Here is a 22,855-nt window from a genome sequence, read left to right as displayed (position 1 = left end):
ACTTCCAACTTGACTTTGTGCCTTGGACACTCTGAACTTCTCTTGCCAAGTCAGTTCTTGTGGGTATATTTCAGTTTGGCTTGGTGGAGTTAAGTTTGTTTGGTGGACTGACTTATTGGGGAAACTTTCCATTGTTTTATGGACTATTGGCCATTGTTTTGCGAACTAACCTTTGCTAGATTTATTTGGGACAGTTCTGAGGCTAGCTGAAGGGAATTGCTGGGAACGTTAATAAAAAAATCTCTAAAAGCAGGCTTCTGTGTGTGCGAGTGGAGCAGAACATATAGTCACCTATGGATCCCTACTTTGTTTTAAAATTGTAAAAATCTTGATTTTAGAAATATTTTTTTAAATGTTTTTAAAAATATGTTTTAGTAAGTCTATGCAGATTCTCAGTTACCCAGATCACGGTTGTCCCAAAGGTGCTTTTTCAAGAGACAACTGGACTTTTGCTTCTCATCCAAGAAGCTTCTTCAGCTCTGAAGCTGAAGAAGATTCATCCAAGAAGCTGAAGAAACTTCTTAGATGAGAAGCGAAACATCTTCAAAGAAAACCAGAAAGTCCCATTGCCTCTTGAAAAAGCACCTTTGGGATATTTTAATAAGGTTTTATTTTAAGATACTAAACTGGTGTAATTATTTTAGTCTTTTGACCCTTTTTTCTTTTAAAGATTTTAAAAATTCTAAAATTTTAAAAACTGAACACTTTTAAGAAATTAAAATTTTTAATTTAAAAAAAAAAAAGCTTTATGCACGATTTTTAAACAATCTTTGGGTCTGTTCCTTCTTTTGGAAATTGGTCTTTTGCTCCTTCTTCAGGTTAATGATGAATTAATACTTAAGTTAATCCCCTGCTCACTCTTGTAGCTAATGTTGTATTAACTCTTGTAGCTAGTGTTGAATAGTGCTGCACATCCTGCTGTAGTCCTGATGCCATTCCTTCTCTCTCCACCTTTCTTCCTTTGTCTTTAATTTTACTTTTTTTTCTTCTCCCTGATAAGCACCTCATTGCATCTGCTACCTCGCACCTCTGCTGTCAGTTGTGCACGCCACTTTGCACCATTACTGCCTGCTGCATTCATCACCATTTACACCCATTGCCGATGCTACTACCTGCATATGTCAGTTGTGTCTATAATTGCCGTCAGCAATATTGCCAACACCACTGCCACCTACTGTACATATTGATTACAATGCCACCCTGCATTGATTGAGCCCAACAATAGCTGTACACCCCTGCAACCTTTTCCCCATCCTCTTTTCTTCCTCCTGTTCTATTTCTTTTCCTCTTTAACTTTTACATAACTTTGCTTTATTATTCTTCCTCCTTTTCTCCCCTTTTTGAAAACGTCATGCTGGGCCATTGCTTTTGTCTGTCTGTTGTGCAGCAGCACCAATTCTTTAATTGTCCTTTTCTTTCCTCCTCATCATTTGCATCTTTAATTTTACTTAACTTTGCTTGAATTTTTAGTTCTCTTTCACTTCTTTCTCCCTTGGCACGCAACTGTTTTTATCTGCTATGATGTACGGCTGATGCCCATCACTGCCATCTATCACTCTTACCTAGGAATCAACTGTCAAATCCAATTTCAGGAATTTCTGTTAGTTCCACTGTAAAGTTTATTTCATTCCTTGTTTGCCTCACTTTGTAATGTTTAAGGTTAATGCATAAATATGTATTACTATCCATGTGGATTGATCCTAAATGATTATTTACCTATGTTTGATATGTGTTTATAATTTTTCATGTTTATTTAGTTTATAAACTTTATAAAATCAAAGTTTGATATAATGGACTTGCATGCAGTATATAATTTTTTTGCTGCAATTTATATCTTTTGCAGACATTGGAACAGATATTTATTCCACATAATACATATGCAAATAATATGATGTAATTTGCTTCATTTGTATGATACCATCATCAAAATGTTAAATCCCGACAGTACCCAACTATCTAGGTCAATGCTTAATTGAATCTATTAGACAAAAGTTCATTATTTTTCCAAAATATATATTTTTTAATTTGGGTATGAAGCACCCTTCCTGCTAAAAATCACATCTTCCTAGAGACAGCTATTTGACAGTAGTTAAATTCATAATTCCTGAACAGATAAAAACAAATGATTGAAGTCTTTAGTTCTGTGCTTATTCCCTTCCCACATTCTCTGCATGATTTTTAAAAATATTCCATATACTCAGAAAGAGAGAGATAGTAAATTGGCTACAAGATGAATTTTTAATAGACAGACAGCATCTTTCCCTTCATTCTTTTTAACCTATTTCAACAACTTGAAGATATAAGCCGGAATGGCTTTCAATTCATGCAAGGGCTGGAATGAAATATTGAAGAGAGACGTCCTCATGAAGTAAGATGAAATGAACAATTCTCTTACTTACAATATCTGCAAGACACAAATCCATATTTTAAAGAATAACAAAACCAAATGTGAAGCATGGAGATATGTCAAATGCTTCCTATTCAATGAAGACTGCATATATCCTCAGCTTATGACCGTATTTGGAACCAGAAATTTGTTCATAAGTCATTACAGTCGTAAGTCAAGAAAAGCATATTATTGGAAATATTTTCCTGGCCTTTCTATCGGAATGGGACAACTCACTATGGCCATCCTGCCAGTCAATTCACCATGGCCCATTTGCCATGAGACACCACAAGGCAACTTGCCACAGAACAATTAAACTCAATTATTTAACATAATTTAAAAATGTATTAATTTTTGTCATTCACATTTCATGTTGTCCCTCCATTTGCATACTTTCTTTAATTATTCTACTTCACCATTTGTTCAAAATTAGTGAAAGGCTTGTCCCATGGTAAGCTGTCCCATAGTGAGTTGGCCATGAAGAGTTGTCCCATGGCAATCTGGACGCAAGTTGGATGCAGGAAGTTGGATATGGTGAGTTGTCCTAGACCCCTTTCTATGGTTGTTGCAAAGAAAGCATGGTAGTTGTTAATCAAAGCCATTCATTTAAATGGCATTTTTTACCAAAAGATAGCAAAAATAACCATAAATTGCAGTTACATGACCATGGAACACTACAACTGGTCATAAACTTGACCGGCCCGAGGTACAACCATTTACAATGGCCAAGGGTGCTTTATGGGCCATGAAGCACCAGTTCCATGACCATCGTAAGTTCAAATGGTTGTTAAAGGGCCATGGTAAATTGAGGACTATTGTATTTTCTGGAGTATAAGATGCTCTGGACTATAAGACACACCTATCTTTTTTGGTGAGGAAAACAAGAAAAAGAAATCTGCCTCTGCCTCTACCTCCCAGCAATTTTGCCTCATTGCAGCAAACAGCAAATAGCCTGCTTTACTGCTTTTACGTTTTTGTTTTCAGCATAGCTTGATTAGCACAAGAAAAAAAAATCTGCGCTCAGAAACTTACCGTATTTTTTGGATTGTAAGATGCACCAGAGTTTTTGGGGAGGAAATAAGAAAAAAGCTGATTGGCAGGTGGATTGGCCTCCCGGAATACCCCCAATCAGCTGTTCCCAGATGTGAATTTTAGCAGCAGGTTTCTTGGTTGTGAGCTCTGTGCCTTGCTTTGTTTTCTGCCTCTGAAACTCCGCTTCAGAAAAAACTTTTTTCTGCTTCTAAAAGCCTCCAGAGCTTCTGAAAAAATGCCTCTGAAGCTGTTTGGGAACTTCTTTTCTGAAGTTCTGTTTGGGGGCTTCTTTTCTGAAGCTTCATTTCTGATGCTTTTTTCAGTCTCTGAAACTCCGTTTGAGAAGCTGGGCGGGACTACATTCAGAGTATAAGACGTATCCAGATTTTCACCCTCTTTTTTGGGGGAAAAAGGTACATCTTATACTCCAAAAAATACGGTACCTCCTTGCAGCAAAAAGCGGAAGCCTGCGCAGCAATAGGCAATGGCAATCCCTGCAGCCTGAAACAGCTGAGAATTGGGAGGCCGATCCAATGGACAATCAACTTATGCTAATTAGGCTGTGCTGAAGCTGAAATGAGCTGTTTCTTCTTGCTGCAAGGAGGTAATTTGCTGGGAGGCAGAGGCCAAAGGGTGAGGGCTAGTGGGTGGGCAGGGCTACATTTGATGTATAAGACGCACCCAAATTTTCATCCCCTTTTAGGGGGAAAATGTGTATCATATACTCTGATAAATACGGTACTTGACTGGAAAATTATAAAACCTTCCTCAGCACTTGATCAGAATAATTTCAATTCAGTATGAACAGGAAATTCAGAATTTAAGTTCTGCATGGTACTTGCTATAACAAAACAAGTAAACAAGTCAAAGAACAGTAAATAACAAGAAAAATATAAATCACTGGGAAATAATCAAGAAATCATTATTTACTGTAAAGGTAAGATTAAATGCAATCTATAAATATTAGAAAAAACTTTGAAGGAAAAAGAAAAAGACAAAAGAACTACAACAACTGCACTACAAATCAGTTTTTTTGCTGGTGGCCATGAATTTGCATTAAAAAGCAATATATATATTGCTTTTTAATGCAAATATATATATATAAAACAATAATCCAAAACTGTATGGAATGGCAGTTCAGTTAAAGTCTGTTGAAGTGGTCTATTACCAGGAGAGAATTCAGCCAAATGAGTATTATGGATTTGCAGTAGCATGACAAATATTCCTATAGCCAGCAGGATATTTTGCCAGTTTGCTAAAGTCATAGATCTGAGGCTACCAAACTGATATTGGTATCAATATTCATATTTATTTTAGATAAATATTTTATTTAGTTTTTTATTGTTTTAAAGTGTTTTTATTGTTTATTGTATGTTTTAATTATAAGTCACCCACAAGCGTTGAGATGGACAACTGTAGAAATTGAGGAAAAACAAATAAATATTTGATCCAGAACTGATCCTCCATTGAACACCATTGGTTCAACTTGAATAAATTAACTAGTGGACATTTTCATTTTATAGAAAAGAATGGCAAATTCTATCTAATATTTTATATAATTGAATGTACCTAGATTAAGACTAAACTGATTAAGACTATCCAAAAAGGAACACTTACTACATAGTGCTTTTGTGGGGTTGACTTGCTGCCCTGCAAGGAATTGGAGAAGTCTCTTAATATCAATGCGTGCCTCAGCCATATTCATAGGGTCTCTTTCGTGAGTAGAGTTTTGAGACTCATCCAAAGATACTAAAATTCAAACAGAAAGTATTTTGTTATCTACACCCAGACTTGTAAGGTTAGCTCTAAATTCCATAGTATTTAAACATTATAATTGGGACTTCCAATTTGGCGTTGCAGCAGGACAGTCACTGGATAGTACAGCTCCATGAATACCGGCCGATACTTTTCTGTTAGGAAGCCCTAAGGGGCTAAAGTCCCCTTGGAGGGGTGACAAAGAAAGGAGGGATCCCTCATTGATCACAGAAGAGCAGGGTTCTTTCATTTGATCACACCCTCCTGACCAATGGAGAAGAGGAACGGCCATTATGGCCAGAACAAAGCTGGGGCAACTGAAGACAAAGAAATAGGAAGTGAGGATTCAAAGCAGCATGGGAGAGATGAAAAATGAGTTGGGAGAAATGAAAAGTGGTGTGAAAGAGATGAAAGAAAAAATACATAATTTGGATGAAAAAATAGGGAATTTTCAGCAAATGATAACAAAGAATGAACAAAGGATTCAGAAAACAGAAAAGTCAGAACAAGAAGAGAAAAAGGTAGATGAAATAAATCAAAGACCGATGCAAGAAAATAAAGAGCTTACAGATTCAGTAATAATGCTTGAAATGGAGAAGGCTTATTATTTACAATTCCAAAATATTGAAGAAGAAAAAGGAGAAGAGCTCTTAGGTATGATAGAGATAGTAGCCGAGGTTTTAAATTTAAATAAACAGGAGGATAATGCGATGGATGAAATATTCAGAATACATACGGGCTATGTGAAAAGACATAAACTTCCAAGTGAGATTTGTTAAAACAATTAACAAGAGAAGATAAACTTAAAAAGGCAAAAGATGAACCATTGCAATACAAAGAAAAAGAAATCATTGTTCTGAAACAGGTTCCAAGAAGAATTAGAGGTTTAAGGAAACAATATCAATTCTTGACTGGGAAATTGATCAAGTATAATATAAATTTTAAATGGTTGGTGCCTAAGGGGAATTGGAATGAAAAAAGATAGACTGGATACTTTATACAAGGCATTAAAAAATTTTGATTACCGTTTTAGTGCAAATGAGGGACAGGAAACAAGAGAAGAAATAGAATACAAGAAACAAGAGGAACAAACCAGAGAAGAAATAAACACATAGCAAGAAGAAAGTGAGGGGCTGAGAAAATAGAGTGAGCAGAATGAGAGGGAGTGAGAGGAAAAGACAAGAGAGAAATAAGAACAACTAGGAGAGCAAGACCCGTATATAAGTGATGAAGATGGAAGCTGAAACCAAACTTCTCTCAGTTAATATAAATGGATTGAATTCTCCTATGAAAAGGGGAAAAAATTACACCTTGCCTCCAAGAAATTCACATTAAAACTCAACACAGTAAATTATTGGAATACCCCAAGATTGGGAAAGTCTATTTTTCACTAGCAAAACAAAAGAAAAGAGGGTTGGCTTTATATATTAAGGAAACAATAAATGCCAAACAAATTTACAAAGATAAAGAAGGGAGAATTTTGATGGTGGAGCTAGTGATAAATAAAAAATATATACTTTTGATAGCAATTTATAACCAAATAACAGACTAGAAGAATTTTATTAAAAAATGCATAAGAAGATAATTGAAATAGAGTATGAAAATATATATATAATAGGAGACTTAATTGCAACTGTAGATACAAAACTGAACCATAAAAGTAGTAAAATAGGTAAAAAGTAAGAAGGACTCTTTCGGGACTGTTTTCAAAATGGCAGAAGAAATAAGTATACAGGATACATGGAGAGAAATAAACTCAGATAAAAATCAGATACATTTTACTCAAATAGACACCAATCACGGTCTAGAATTGACATGATATAGATGTCCCCGGAACTGAGCACTAATCTGCAAGACATACAGATAGAAACGAACTTATGGGCTGATCATAATCTAATAAAAATTAGTTAGAAGGGACAAAGGAAACAGATGAGATGGATGCTGGATCAGCCAATATTAAAAGATAAAGAATGAATTAAAACAATTGAACAAGAAATGAAATTCTTCTTCAAAGTGAACAGAAAAGACCTCATTACAAAATATATAGGACACAGCCAAAGCCTGTGCTAGAGTGTTAGCTATAATCTACATTGCTAGAAAAAATAAGAAGAAACAAAAGCAACAGATACTAGAACAAGAGTATAAAAGACTTGAAACTGATCTACAAAGAGAACCTCAGACAAGAAAATTAAAATTACAAATGGAAACAATAAAACATAATTTAAATGTAATGGAAAAAGAAGGTTTGGCACAACAAATTAAAAGATCAAAACATTTTTTTTGAAAATGCAAATAAACCGGGAAGATGGTATAGCAAACAAGTTGAAAAAGGAGAAATAGAAGAAATTGATAAGTAAATTGCAAGATGAGAAGGGAAACTTACAGTACCAAAATGAGTAAAAAGAAAATAATTCAAGAGTTCTATAGAAAATTATACAACCAAGAAAAAGTGCCAGACGAAGAAATATTGCAATATTTAGGAAACACAGGACTACCCAAAGTATCTGAAATGGTGAAAACTATGTTAAATGAAAAAATAACAAGGATGGAATTGACAGAGGTGATTAAAAGACAAAAGAATGATAAAACGCCAGGGCCAGATGGACTGCCGGCAGAATTTTATAAATAAAATTTCTCTGAAATGAAAGACTCTCTGAAAATTGTTGAGGCTTTCCAGATGAAACTGCACCCCCATTTTCTCAGGATCACAGCTGGTACCAGGTGTTTTACATCTCACATAGGGGGAACATAAGTGATGTGCTGGTAAATACTCTTTTGGCTCCATTGTTTTCACAACACATAGTGGCTCAGCTCTGCTCCCAACCAAATCACAAAATTCCAGAAACTTTAGCAATCTGCTCTTGTGAGCTGATAAAAGCCAACTCCAGCACATCACTGCAGAACACCTTCTAAGCTCATCCAAATCTGCATTATAATGCCAAGGTGGCTACTGTGTTCACAATAAGATCATGAATAAGGGGAGTTTTGTTAACATTCAAGAGCAATGGCAAGATAACCCTTATGGTCACTATCACTTCTGCAATTCTGTGATGTGTAATATAGTGCTACATGCAGATGTAAAGCACTCTCTTTTCAATGGGACTTTATTCCCAGTAAAATACCTCTAGCCTCATTGTACTATTTCATTTGTAAAGATCTGTGAAATCTCTCCTGGTCGGAAAAAAAAAAGAGGAAGTAAAATGCTTACCCCAGGGAGGATTTCCAAGATCTCTAAAGTGAGTTGTAATACACACTAGATCAGTTTCTATTTTCAATTCCATCTCTCCATTTAGATTTGCTTCTATTACCTGCCAAAAATTGACCAAAAATTGGGGAAGGGAACTGGGTGAAAAAAAAGTAACAGTCACTAGTTTCATTTTATTTACACAATAGAGGCTTCATAACATTTTTTTAAAATAAAAATGATGCATGGATGAAAAGTGGTTGTTGTTTTTTTGAGAGGCTGCCCATTTGGCTGGAAAAATAGACAAAGAACTGAGAATAAAGGTGAGAATAAATTGTCTAATGAGCCTTCCAATAAATGTTTTTATAATTTACCATACTGATTATATCAGTCAATCTTTGAAGGAGACATCTTAGCATTTCACAATTTGGTTGCTAGTGCAAAATATAATGCAAAATCTGACACTCCACAAAAAATCATTTGGACCACTATTATCTTAGCCACTATGACAATTAGCACCGGGGTGTGATATGAGTTACACAATTTGTGAAAAATAGCAAATCTCACTGTCCTTTCTTCGCAGTTTCTGTTTAGGAACTGGTGGATCTCTCTCTATATTTGCATGTTGATGTTATGCAGCACTTAAAATTCAAAGGTGCTTCACAGTATGCAAAAGGCACTAATGAATCATCTTTTAAGGCAACATCTTTTCCCAGAACTGTAGGGGCTTCTCTCTGCAGCATGATGAAGATACAACTGATTAAAAGATGCTGCTAGAATGTGTTATATTTGTGCCTATAAAACACTGAAATTCCTTTCCCCAAAATGAATTCTAAGTGCTGCACAGCCGTAATATCTTGGCAAGCATTCAATATCAAATATATATGTTTGCATATTAGATTACTATCAGATATTGACCAAACAAACTTGAAGTCTTTGCTCATTTGCAAGACTGAAAAGCTGAGAAACCAAATCCTAATATACTTTATGTGCCAAATCAGCCTGTGTCATAACTTAAAGGAGAGAAAACAAAAAGATTAATATCTTATTATTCCCATCATGATCTAACCTACAATGGATCTGTTTTATCTGTAATTCATTTTGAGAAAGCAATTTATACAATTACTGATTATATAAACACCATCTTAAAATAGTATGTCCCAAAATTCTGCAATAATTAAGTAGAAATGCAACTCAATTATATTTAACTCTCTTCCCAAATATGCCTTAACAATTAAACATATTGTAACTTACAACAGAACTGCTGAGATTTTTCATTCTCTCCACAACACATTTCATGGTCTTCAGCACAGGTAAATAAATACTGACCTGCAAAATAAAATCAGTATTTATTTATTTATTTAATTTATTTAAATTTTTATACCGCCCTTCTCCCGAAGGACTCAGTAAAATCAGTAGCACTCTAGATGACCTAGGAATATCTTGGCAGTGACACTTTCCAGGATGATAGATTATCCCATGGAGAATTAAGCTAATTTAGAACCAAATGACATTCTACGGTTCAGCACATGATTGAATATATAGTTTTGGGTGAACTCACCCAAATTTAACTCAATAAAAAAAAAACTATAACTAAACTCTGAACCAGGCCACGCTGATAAATATATCTTTTTCCTTCCTACATCATTCAAATGAAAATTCTAGATATAGGGAAAGACAGGCCAGCAAAGTTTAAAAACCTCCTCTTGCAGTAAGTTAGATGAACTTGCTCTGTGTCGAAGTATTTATGTTGCACCATGGCCTGAGTTTGGGCTAACTCCTCAGAGAAGGATTCTACTTAACTATCTGCATCAATTAAGTTGACTCTGTCTTAGAACTTAAGCCAGAATCAAGACTTGTCTCAATACTCCAAGGCAGGGGTCTCCAACCTTGGTCCCTTTAAGACTTGTGGACTTCAACTCCCAGAGTTCCTCAGCCAGCAAAGCTTGGAGACCCCTGCTCCAAGGAACCACCTACAACATGTGAAGAAAAGAATCAGGCTAAGCACCTTGGCAATAAAGCTCACTCGAAAATGTTCTAGTTCCGGCTTAATAAGTATTAACTATATTAAGACAAGTAACCGAGTGAGATGAGGCTTAATGAACATCAACTGAGTGATGCAAGGGTTTCTATAGCCCATATTTAAGAATTGGTTTGTGGTAGGGAATCTTGAGCATAAGAAATGTAGTTCCTCCATGGAGATTCTTTTGTTTTGTTCTTTTGTCATGATCTTGACTATGATTAATTTGGTTTATGATTTCAAGCTACTTTTCAGTGTCACCTGTCATGTTTTGTGGAATTAAACCTTGGACTGAATTACAGTCTTATATTTGGAAGTATCTCTTATAATCTGATGCATGGCGCTAATGCATAAAAATCAGTGTGAAAATCATAAAAATATCAGAAAGATCCCAGATAAAAATGTTCACTGGTATCAAATCAACATAAATGCGAAGAACAAAAAAGGATATTTGTTTTAACAGCTATGCCAAAAACATAAGAAATTTGCTGCAATAAAGCTTAAATGTAACAAGAAATTTTAGAAGAAACCAGATAAAACTGTTTTTAAAATCTAGTTTCAATTCTCTGAAAATCAAGTTACTTACATCGAAGTTGGGCACACTGGGTTCTCTGAAGTCATTCCACAGTTTTCTGGGGATAACTCCCACAGGAATGTCATGAGTCACAATGCGGCTACTGGTTGACAAAGAAGGCTGGAAGAAAGAAACTTTATATGACCAAAAGATTTTTGGCTATTTAAAGAATTACATTTCACTGCAACATCCATTAACTATTTTATACCAGAAAGCAACTCCTTCATAGCTGCAAGTAACACCACGACTTCAAGCCTGTGAAAATTGGTACCATAAAGTTATCTCTTCTCCAATCATGTGTGGATAGTTATAATGAAACACGGTTACCCTTAATCATTTCCTTCTGAATGTTTGCCTGGACCAGAAGTTTAGACAAATTTCACAGCCAAATTTTCAAGAAATCAATTATCAAAGTCCTGGAAATCAAATTTGAAATCACTGCTACCTGGAAACTTAGAGGACAAATTTTACTTACAGTGCAAAACGTGCTTTGAACCCACTAGTCACTTCTTCATAGCCTGAATCTTAACATGCAGATCTCTATTGTTTAATAAATTAAATCACGCAGAAATAAGTAGCAACAGATTTCCCTTGAGTCTATGTCGTCATTTTTTATATGGTTTGTGTGAACTATAAAAACCCCAAACTGATCCTCATGCAAAGGTAACCAAGTATAAGTACCATAATTTAGCTAAACTGAAAGCTATTATTTTCCTTTGATACTATATAGTGAACCTGAGGACTTCAAAGAGCTAAAATGCCATAATATCAGGGATAACCGTATCAAAATGTTCAACAATATGAAGATCCCCTTGAGTAAAAGTTATGCTGAAAGAAGTTACTGCGTCATGAGCATTTACACAACTGTACATTTTATTATTGATCAAATATCTGAATACACTGCAATTCTCCTTTGATGGGAAGACTGACATTAGACTTAGAATAATTCTCTACTCACCAGCTCCATGGATACTGTAAGGCAAGGACACTGTTTATTAGTCAATTTGATTTTCACTGTCTTAGCATTCTGAGCAGTTTTTAAAGCCCTGGAAAGGTTTTCAGGTGCCAGTTCTAAATAAATTTCATTATTTTCTGCAGAGACACCCTCCATCTGGAATTCATCAAAGAAGTTCATCTAGAACAATTTTAGAAAGCAGAGATGCTGATAAGGCTAGTGCTATTAATACTGAGATTCATTTAAAAATATTTAGTTTTTCTTTTGCTCTCAAAGCTAAGTAAGTATAAATAAAGTAGCTGTTATAGTCCTGAATGTAGTCCTGCAATAGTTACTTGTATGAACTATCAAAAAAGTTCAGTATGGTCAAAAACATTAATTCACATGTCTACAAACAGACCAGATAATAACAACCCACAGCATATAATAGCTAACTAAACAAACAAATGGAAAAATTATTAAAAATTATTAGTTTCTAACATTTGTTAGAATCTTCCAACACACAATAAAGTCTCACAACAAAATATTATAGATCCTGACTATAATCCTTTCTATAGTTTAACAGAAGCTTTTTTTTTTTCAAATAAAACCTTGTTTGAATAAAAAGGGATTCTAAACCCTGTATTTTATTCAACCTTATGCTATATATTAAATAAATAAAATATTCAATTCTACTTTGCTGGCAGATGCATAGATTAAATAAATCTCTAGATCAGGGATGTATAAAATACAAGTCACTGACCATCAGCTTCCCTCTGAATTTTCTGCTGATATGCTATTAATCTGTAGTGACAAGAAATAAATGCTATCATCAGGAGACAATTAAGAATGGGAGAAGCTGCTTTAAATTCAATCTACATTATGCTATCATTGCTTGCATGATTTACTGCTTTAGATTCAGAATTTGTTACATAATCAGTGTCTCTCCAAATAAAAGACTAAGAGTTAGAATGGACTTTAGAGACCTAGAACTTCTAGTCCACTGGTTTCAAACTCGCTGTGTCAGGTTCTCTTCACATGACGTTTTGAGACATTTTCCCCTTTCGCAGAGCTGGAATGGATGTGAGGAATCAGGCCCACGGGCCACCAATTTGACACACCTGTTCTATCAAGCCCCCTGCTAAAGGAAAAGATTCTATACCATTCCAGACAAATGATGGTTTAGTCTCTTAAAAGTCTCCAGTGATGGACCACCCACAACTTTTGAAGACAAGCTGTGCCACTGGTTAATTGTTCTGCAGAAAAATTTTCTTTAATTCTAGCTTGCTTCTCTCCATTCATTGTTTCTTGTTTTGCCTTCTGGTACTTTGGAAAATAGGTTGACCTTTTCTTCTTTCTGGCAGCCCCTCAAATATTGGAACATTGCTATGTCATCCCTAGTCCTTTTCTCTAGACTAGACATACCCAATTCCTACAACAGTTCTTCACATTTCAGTCTCCAGCCCCCTAACCATCTTTGTTACTCTCTTCTGCACTCTTTCCAGAGTCTCTACATCTTTTTTTATAATATGGTGACCAAAACTGGGTGCAGTATTCCAAGTGTGGTCTTACTAAGACTTTATAAAGCAGTACTAATACTTCATGTAATCTTGATTCTATCTCTTCATTAATGCAATCTAAAATTGTGTTGACTTTTTTGTTAAAGTCTGTCAAGATTTATCTGGATCTTGAACATACCTTCTGGGGTGTTGGTTATTCCTGCCAGTTTAGTGTAGATTTTGCACATTTAACAAGTTCCCCTTCTATTCCCTCATCTAAATAGTTTATGAAGATATTGAAAAGTACTGGGGCTAAAATGGAACCTTGGGGTACCCCAATGCTTATTTGCCTCCATGTAGATTTAGTTCCACTAAGGACTACATGATGAGTGTGATTTGTCAGTCAGTTATAAATCCATCAGGTGATGATGCTGTGTATCCCACATTTTTTTAGCTTACCAAGAAATAGGTTTTGGTCTATTTTGTCAAATGCCTTATGAAATCCCAGTATTCTATGTCTACTGCATTTCACTGGTCCATCAATTTAGTCACTTTGTCAAAGAATGAAATAATCTTTGTTTAGCATGATGTTTTTGGCAAACCCATTTTGGCTTCTGGTTATAACTTTGCTTGCTTCTAGATGTTCACAGATCTGTTGCATATCTTCCCAAATATTGATGTCAGGAAGATTGGTCTCTGGTTTCCTGGATCTATTTTTTTTTCTTTTTTGAAGGTGGGATCCATATAAGCTCTTTTCCAATCCTCTGGCAGTTCCCAGGTTCTCCAGAATCTTGGAAAAATATGGTTCAAAGATTCTAAGATCACATTTGCTACTCTGTTAGAACTATGGGATGTAATCTTTCAGGTCCCGATAATTTGAACTCATCTAGATCAGACAGGTATTTTCTTATCATATTTTTATTTTAATTTGTATTTGTAGTCTATCTAAATTTTTGATAGGCTGAGCTGCATTATCTTTTTCCATGAAGACAAATGCAAAAAATGAATTAAGTAGCTCTGATTTCTCTCCACTGCCCATTATTTCTTTGCTGTCTTCTCTCATTATTGGACCAATTGTTTCCTTGACTTTTTTCCTTGTTTTTTTATGTTGAAACAAACTGTATTGTTTTTGTCAATTATTGCAAGTCTTATTTCATTTTGAGCCTTAGCTTTCATCTTTGCAGATTAGGGCTATAAGCTAGTTTCTTAGTTATGTCTTTCTCCATTTTTTCTACTTAGTCTTTTTGTCTTTCAGTTTATCAGAAAGTTCTTTGTGTAATCATGCTGGGGTTGTATTTTTTTTTTTTTGAAAAGTAGTTAAGTTCTTTTATGAGCACCGACCACCTGCGTTATTTTGTAGTAGAAAGCATATCAGAAATCACTTTTGATTGCCAAGGCAATTCCAGCAATTTCCCCCTCTCTACTCTACCTACACCAAGTGTTGGCAACACGCAGTTTCATCAAAGACAACCCTCCTCCTCCTCCTCCTGCGACCCCCTGGTCAGTTGTTGCGGGGCCGGGAAGGCTCGCACAAGCGGGGATACCCTCCTCAAGTGAGCGACTGGGCTCGGCCAAAGCACAGCGAAGGTGTGCGGAGCGGGCGGGTTGACCGGGCTGACAGGCAAGTGTTTGGCGAGGGGGCTCTGGCTTTCTCTGAGCATGATCCCAGGGGTGGGCATGTAAGGTTCAGTGGGGCCAGCCTCCTTTTCCTACTGCCCTGAGCTTCTTTATTCCTTCAGCAGTGTTGATTAAAAAGCATCCTCTGGGCAATGAAAGTCCCCTGTGCAAGATTTAAAGCCACCCAGAGGATTCTTTTCAATCAACGCTGCTGGTGGCACCACTCCACTCGCTTGAGGAGAGTATTTCGCACGTTCGCACCCTACTGGCCCCACTACACCCGGCCAGGGGGTCGTGTGAGGGAGACGAAGGTTATCTTCAGCAAAGCTGCCACTGCAGCTCATCTCGCTCCTCAGCCAGCCCAGATTTCCAAAAAGTTGCCAAGAAAAAAAAAAGAGTAGCAAAGAGCCCCAAGGCTCTTATTTTTAATATTTTTCACCCCTGGACTCTTACCTGGTTAAGCTCACACCACATGCTAACACCTCCATTTGCCACTTTGTCACTGAGGATGAAGTAAAGTTTATCCAAAGTAAGCCGCAGGATACAGGTTTTAGCTAACTTGGCAATTGTGCTTATCACACCTGTCAAGACAGTACATTTTACAACATACTTTCTTAATATCTCTGTATAATAGAACATCTTTAGTCAAAGGAACAAAAATAAAAGGTGAAACCTCATTTCCAAACAGGCATAATTAAGGGTTAATTTGGAAGTTGCATTAAAAATTACTGGACTCCAGTAATATCCCATCACTAAAATATTAAGTTATCACTTCTGTAAGATTAACAAAGAAGCTTTGGAGCCAAATTTATAATCACTGTAATAGTTTCCCCCCCCCCCATCTATTTACCCATGTGCAATTGTGACTGAATTTTTATAAGTGGCTTTATTGACATAATTAACAAGCAATTTTTATATCTCACTCAATGTTTGCTAATCATGGAGGAGTAAAAGGAGAGTCTTTGAGATAACATAGTACTAATAGACTCATTACAGATAAGCTGCAAGTTTTGAAGTATCCCTGTAATTTTTTTTTTTATTTTCTCTGTAATTTTTACCTCTCCAACGGCAGAATGAAAACATGAAATTCTTCCTGCACTACACACACATTGCCCGAGTATTCGGCTTGTTTGATTCGAGTTTAGCACGCTCTGGGAAGCAAAATCGCTGGAAAGAATATGTATCTGCTTGGTTTAATCCAATTCATCTGACAGCTATGGATCTATTGTCCTCGGTAGATGGAACAAACAGATGGACGGCCAAATAAATGAAACACTTTATTTCATTTAATCAATAGCTACGCTTCTATTTCCGTTCCCAGCAGAAGGCTTGGCATTTTCCTTGAAGACCTTTATACTCTCAGAGCAGGGCTCTCTCTGCAAACTTGGCTCTTTTAAGACTTGTGGACTTCAACTCCCAGAGTTCCTCAGCCAGCTTTGCTGGCGGAGGAACTCTGGGAGTTGAAGTCCACAAGTCTTAAAAGAGCCAAGTTTGCAGAGCCCTGTCTCGGAGGAAGCCCGCTCTTTCGATAGAAAAGAGCCCCTTCTTTAAAAAACTGCAAATCGGGCGGACAGCCGGTCAAAGCAACCACGGAGGGGGGAGGCAAAACCGAGTACCCTCTTTCCAATGCGCTTTTTTTTTTCCTTCCAGCTGAGCTGGAGCCTTTTTCACGCGCTCTACTCACGGCTGAAATGATTGAGACACCCCACGTCTACAATCTTCGCTCGAAACCGCATGACAGCAACGGCTTCGGCGTCGGGGCTCCCGCTCGCCGTCCTCCAATCAACCATAGAGAAGAAGGGAGGCAAGTGCACTTCCGGTTCCCGTTTTAGGCGTCTTAGGGGCAGGTCGTGGGGAGTTTATGCAAAAACAACCACAGAGTTCTTGTCCTGCGATAGCTGTCTTTCTTTCTTTCTCCATTTGGGCCGGTGGAGTCGGTTTCGTAACCTCTCTCATGGCCATCCCAATTAAGTGGGAATCTGAAATGTTGCAGATCCGACAAAAGGCCAATTTCTGATCCTACGAACACTTTTCATCATTTTCTTCCATCTACGGCAGGGGTCTCCAACCTTGGCAACTTTAAGACTCGTGGACTTCAACTCCCAGAATTCCCCAGCCAGCAAAGCTGGCTGGGGAATTCTGGGAGTTGAAGTCCACGAGTCTTAAAGTTGCCAAGGTTGGAGACCCCTGCTCTACAGTGAAACCCCGGAAAGCGAACAGAGGAATCGCTGCCAACGGTATCTCCTCTCCCCACCCCCTTCAATTTTTGTTTCACTTTCCTTTATTTTGTTTACTGGCGGTCCGGAAAGGTTACACGCTTTAAAAGAAAAAAGATGATTACAGTTCTCCCGATTTAGGAGTTTTCCGGAAAGTTTTCGCCGTTCCGACTGGCGAACAGCAGCAACAACTGATGGGCTCGCAGAAAGCTTAACCTAATCATTTCTTATTATGCCTACTAAGAGAAAGATAAAGTTGGAAGGAACCTTGGTGGTCTTCTAATCCAAACCCCTGCTCGACCAGGGGAACCTATCATATTTCAGATAAGTGACTGCCTAGTTTTTTCTTAAAAACCTCCAGTGATGACTGACCTAAGCAAAGTACATAAAATTATCTACCACAATGTCCTACCTGTCAATGACTACTTCAGCTTCAACCACAACAAAACACGAGCAAATAATAGATACAAACTCCAGGTAAACTGCTCCACACTCGATTGCAGAAAATACGACTTCAGTAACAGAGTGGTCAATGCCTGGAATGCACTACCTGACTGTGGTTTCTTCCCCAAACTCCCCAAACTTTAAGCTTAAACTGTCTACTGTTGACCTCACCCCATTCCTAAGAGGTTTGTAAGGGGTGTGCATAAGTGCACCTGCATGCCTACCATCCCTGTCCTAATAGTCCTTTTTACTTACTCTTTTCATGTATCTTAATTTTGTTTATACTTTTACCTGTTATCTTATATATGATTGATAAATAAATAAATAAATAAATAAAATGTAGCTCCTACATCTGAAGCAAGCTGTTCCACTGGTTAATTGTCCTCACGTTTAGGAAGTTTCTCCTTAATTCCAGATAGCTTCTTTCCTTGATTAGTTTCCATCCATTGTTTCCATCTTGTCCCGGCCTCTGGGGCTTTGGAGAATAGGTGGTCCCCTTTTTTGTGGCAGCCCCTTAGATATTGGAACACTGCTTTACCTACATTAGGCAAAGAATCACTAATCCAACCTAGCATGTTTTGTTCACATAGCTGGTGTGTGCAGGGGTGTTTCCTCCAAGAGAATTGGATCCATTTGAGCTGGAAATTCAGCCTCTGAGTTGCCAAAAGACCAGAGGACAGTTCTGGAGTTCAGGCAGCTAAACTCCAGAGGCTCCTGGCCACCAGGGTCTGCCATTTGGGCACTCCATGCCCCTCTGGGCTCTCTGGTTGAGTACCTCAAGCAGACCCACCACCCATTACTGCCAATGAATTTTAGAGGATTTGAAGGCAGAACCCTCCAACTGGCCTTGAGAAGGTCAGACTGTGTGGGTCGGAATCCCAACACTCTGGGAGCTTAGCTCTGAAGCTGCAGGAAGAGCTGAAGACATGGAGGCCCAGGTTGGTTCCATTAGCTGAGTTAGGAAAACAGTGTGGCTGCCTTCATGTGTGCCAAGAAAAATGCTATACAGGTAATCCTCCACTTAAAACCATTTGTTTAGCAACCATTCAAAATTACAATGCACTAAAAAAAGAGACATGACCATTTTTCACATGACCATCGCAGCATCCCTGTGATCAAAATTCAAATGCTTGGCAACTGACTCGTATTTACGACAGTTGCAGTGTTCCGAGTCATGATGATCATCATTTGAAACCTCAGCCAGCTTCCAAAAAGCAAAGTCAATGGGAGAAGCCAGATTCGCTTAACTGCTGTGATTCACTTAACAACTATGGCAAATGTGTCATAAAATGGAGCAAAATTCACTTCACAATTGCCTTGCTTTGGAAAGGAAATTTTGGACTCAATTGTGGTCATAAGTTGAGGACTACCTGTATCAAAGCAATCACAGAATGGAAGGAGCTTTTAGACCATCTAGTCCAGAGGTCTCCAAATTTGGCAACCTCAAGATCCGTGTACCTAGATTCCCAGAATAATTCAGCCAGCTGGCTGGGGAATTCTGGAAGCTGAAGTTGAAGCCTTCCCTTCCTGAATTTGGAGCATAATGACTTTGGAGACCCCTGCTCTCCCCCAGGCCTTTCATCTCCTTGCCAACATCAGAGCTGCCCTGATGAATGCTTGTCAGCTCCACAACCCTGAATGGAAGGAGGCATCACCCAGGTTGGCTCTGCCACACTCATCCATACAAGGCCAGAGAAAAGAAGGTTGTTTGGCAGATTCAGGGCCTGCCAAATGAAGACCAAAAATCCTCAGTTTGATCTACTGGTAAGATATCGGGCTAGAAAACTGGAGACAATGAGCTCTAGTCCTGCCTTCAGCACAAAAGCTGGCTGGGTGACTTTGGGCCAATCACCAAGAGATGGTGAGTTCTAGTCCCACCTTAGGTATGAAAGGCAGCTGGGTGACTTTGGGCTCCCAGCCCAACCCATTCACAGAGGGTTGTGAGGAAAATATGAAACGAGGAAGGAATATTATGTATGCTCACCACTTCAGTTACAAAAATAATGAAGACAGAATATAAAGAGAGGGAGGGAGGGAGAGAGAGAGACCAATGATGGATGGATGAATGGACGGACGGACAGACAGACAGACAGACATAAAAGGCCACAGCAAGCAAGGTCAGTTGTGCGCGTGCATGAACCATTCTCACAGCCTGTCCTTTAATCACTTGGAAGTAAGGCTTTGACTAAGGACACATGCTAAGACTGACTGGTCCAGGATCTCACTTGCAAGACCCTCAGTTCTGGTTCTGGTTCTGCCCAGCCCTGATGTGGAACAATTAGATTCAAGGAGATCAGGGGATGAAAAAGGTACTTGATTCAGAGACACCAATTGGATCATCACTCCTTGCCTTGTTTTGGTCTCGGTGAACCCAGGGACACACAGATGAACTGGCCAAGCAGCAGGAACCAGCTAACTCACCAGGCGTTTCTCACAGTCACCCTCCAAAAGCAGGGAAAGGGGTAGGAAGCCAATTACACCAAAAGGACCTAGCCCTTCTCATCAGAGAAAGGAGATGTGCTGAAGGTAGAGGGAAATTTTTGCTGAAGGAGACAGCCAGGTGTCTCTACAGTCAAGGTGGTCTAGGAACAGGCCTGTCTCCTAAGTTAGAGTAGCAGCAAATCCAAGCCCAGGACCTCCCCCTCTCTTGCAGGCTTCCCCTCAGACCTCATATGTTGACAAACAAAACAGACCCAGGTAAATCCAGGTGAATGAAAGGGATCCTACCATGGGGTAGGCAAGAAGCCTTGGGGGAACAGAGGGTGTCTCAAAAGAATTTGTCATTCTGAAGTGGGGGCACATGATATTGTCAGAGTTGATGAAATGGACTTGTCAGAATTCTCAGCCTCCAGCTACTGCAGTTTTTTGGCCAGCCGGTCATCGGGCTGGTTGGCGTCCTCTCTGTCTGACTGCGGAGAAGGGATGCTGGTGATGCTGTCCCTCCTTTGAAGCTCCAGTACCGCTGGTTGATAGCCTTGATATGCTTGATGGCCTTCTGGAGGTGCTTGGCGGGATCAGAGCATACTGAGGACAGCTTATGGGTGTGGAGGACCATCTTCTCAGAGAGGTACTCCGACATGTTGCACTGGGGGATGAAGTAGTTGGGCCGGGTCTTGTTCACCAGGCAGTGCTGCAGGTCGTCAATCAGGCCCAGCAGGAAGTGGGCAGCATAATCCTCCTGCAGCAGGAGCTGTCGGGCAGCTGGCCACAGGCCCAGAGCTTGATGCTGCACAGGTGGTAAGGGCTGATGGCCTTGGGGCTCGAGAGCACCTTGATGATGATGATGGCCTTGCAGGCCTGGTAGGCTTGCATGAGGCTGCTGGAGATTCTTCAGTTGCACCTTGCTGCGGGCAAAGGATAGGCACCATTCGCCCTTCCAGCCCTGGTATGAACAAGCAGGGACGGTGATGATGACTTCTTCCTCAATGATCTTCCCATCCCAGAAGTGGTTCTTCATCAGCCAGCTCTGGGCTACAGCTGGCCAGATCTTGCCTAGTTTCCAAGATATCTACTCATGCTCCTATCTTCCTTTCAAAAATATCTTCCTGCATCTCTGGTTCTCTTTTTAAATCTCTTAAAATATTTTCCCCTTGGTTTGTTTCATCAGCCATTATTATTTTTATTGTTCTCTCCTTCTTGTCATCTTGTTTTATTTGCTGGTTTATCTGTTCTGTTTTTTCATCTGCTCTTTCAATTGGCTCCTCCTTTTCCTGGGTGTCTTGATCACTCATCCTTTGTATATTATTTCCCAGTTTTACATCTGTGCCATGCATTAAATTCCAAAAATCATAAAGTCGCTCTTCAAAGAATACGATGTTCATAATTCTTTGTATCCCGTAATTAATCAATCATTCCCAGAAGCTTTCTTTTTGGAGTTATGTTTTAAATAAGAAGGAATCCTCTCACCCAGTTCCAGACACTGCTCACCTACTCTGCTCCAGCACATTCTTAGCTGTTCTATTGGCTGTCCCAGCTTCATGGCAGCCATCTTTAGGCTGCCTCTTCTCCTCGTGGCTGAGAGGGAAAAGAAAGCCCTGAGTCAGGCAGGAGAGTTGTGATTCTCCATGAACTCACAGGGTGCCCCTCTTTGCTTTGCCATCCCTACAGGGCGGTTTTGGCTCCTTTCAGAGCCCACCAACAGGAAGAACTCAGCACAAGAGTGCAGAGACCTGCTCCTCGTGTCCAATCTCACCAGAAGTCAGCTGGCCTGATCTTGAAGGACACGTGGGCACAATGTTGTACAACATGTGGCTGCTGTGCACCCCAGGATGATGGAAACAAGGGTACTGTTTTTCTCCACCTTCTTCACCTTGGGCATCCCTCTCTGAATCTCAGAAAGGACCATGCTAGTGGACCTGAAAAATCAGTTGGCCATGCTGGTGGGGAAATAGTTGTTAGTGGTCTTGTTGAGATGCTCCATGACAGTGCAACAGTCCTTCCACTTGCTGATCGTCCCTTCCTCAAAGATCCGCAAGCCCAGCCAGGAATGACACAAGGTGAAGCAGCACCATGTCCATGTCTGGTGAGGGTGACCAGCTGGTTTTTGTCCTGGAGCTTCAGAGCTGGCATAAGCAGGGTGAAATCCATGCCATAGTCAGTGCCACGAGTGTAGAAATTCAATTCATCCAGATCAAAGTCTACCATGCCTTTTCAAACCCTTCTGGAAAGCAGCAAGTACTCATTGGTGATGAAGTTTTTGGTCAGATTATTCTACCATGCCCAGCCTGGAGAAGTTGAAGTTCATCTATTACATCTGGAGTGCAAAACCAAGCACACACTCTAGATAACAGCAAATAATCAAAATTAGCTTCACCTCTGTCCAGCTACAGTGGTGACAGTTAACATAACATGAAAACATTAAATACTCTTATTTACCCTCAATATCTTCCACTGTATAAGGTATCTTTAAAAAAGTATTCTGGGCTTTTGTTTCATCTTTTTTATGACCCCCTTTTAAGTGTTCAAAGCACTTAAAAATATTTCAATCTTTTCCTTTACAATTTCATAAGAAGGGGTAGGCTGATCTACAAAATTACCATACTCCTGTACACCAGTAAGACTAAAAGGAAATGAACATTTAAATTCATCAGCCATTCAATGACTCCAGCACATAATGTTTTATGAATTGATTGTTTAAATAAATCAAATATCTGACTTTCTTTTCTTTAGCCCAGTCCTCCTCTCAGGTTTGGTA

At 38.9% G+C, this 22,855-nt stretch overlaps 1 protein-coding gene and 1 pseudogene across 1 annotated transcript; both read right to left on the bottom strand.

The window, feature by feature from the left end:
- Nucleotides 1–2,219: 2,219 nt before the first annotated feature.
- HUS1 (HUS1 checkpoint clamp component) lies at nucleotides 2,220–16,822 on the bottom strand. Its single transcript, XM_058180478.1, has 8 exons — nucleotides 16,686–16,822; nucleotides 15,455–15,582; nucleotides 11,910–12,086; nucleotides 10,964–11,071; nucleotides 9,612–9,686; nucleotides 8,382–8,481; nucleotides 5,036–5,167; nucleotides 2,220–2,404 (listed from the first exon to the last, which is right to left on the bottom strand). The coding sequence occupies exons 1-8, from the start codon at nucleotides 16,789–16,791 to the stop codon at nucleotides 2,322–2,324; spliced, it is 909 nt and encodes a 302-aa protein (XP_058036461.1). The 5' UTR covers nucleotides 16,792–16,822; the 3' UTR covers nucleotides 2,220–2,321.
- A 3,500-nt stretch (nucleotides 16,823–20,322) lies between these two features.
- On the bottom strand, nucleotides 20,323–22,396 carry LOC131198212 (nucleotidyltransferase MB21D2-like; annotated as a pseudogene).
- Nucleotides 22,397–22,855: the final 459 nt, after the last annotated feature.

Source organism: Ahaetulla prasina, chromosome 4 (genome assembly GCF_028640845.1).
Source record: "Ahaetulla prasina isolate Xishuangbanna chromosome 4, ASM2864084v1, whole genome shotgun sequence".
Taxonomy (NCBI): domain Eukaryota; kingdom Metazoa; phylum Chordata; class Lepidosauria; order Squamata; family Colubridae; genus Ahaetulla; species Ahaetulla prasina.
Note: the sequence above shows the minus strand (reverse complement) of the source record. Positions and strands in the feature narration are given on the sequence as shown.

Coding starts and splice junctions, on each gene's coding strand:
- HUS1 (XM_058180478.1), bottom strand. CDS start 16,791: ATGGTTGATTGGAGGACGGCGAGCGGGAGCCCCGACGCCGAAGCCGTT. Junction 15,583..16,685: donor GTGTCTCAATCATTTCAGCC/GTGAGTAGAGCG, acceptor CTGTCTTGACAG/GTGTGATAAGCACAATTGCC. Junction 12,087..15,454: donor TGTGGTGTGAGCTTAACCAG/GTAAGAGTCCAG, acceptor AAATTGTTCTAG/ATGAACTTCTTTGATGAATT.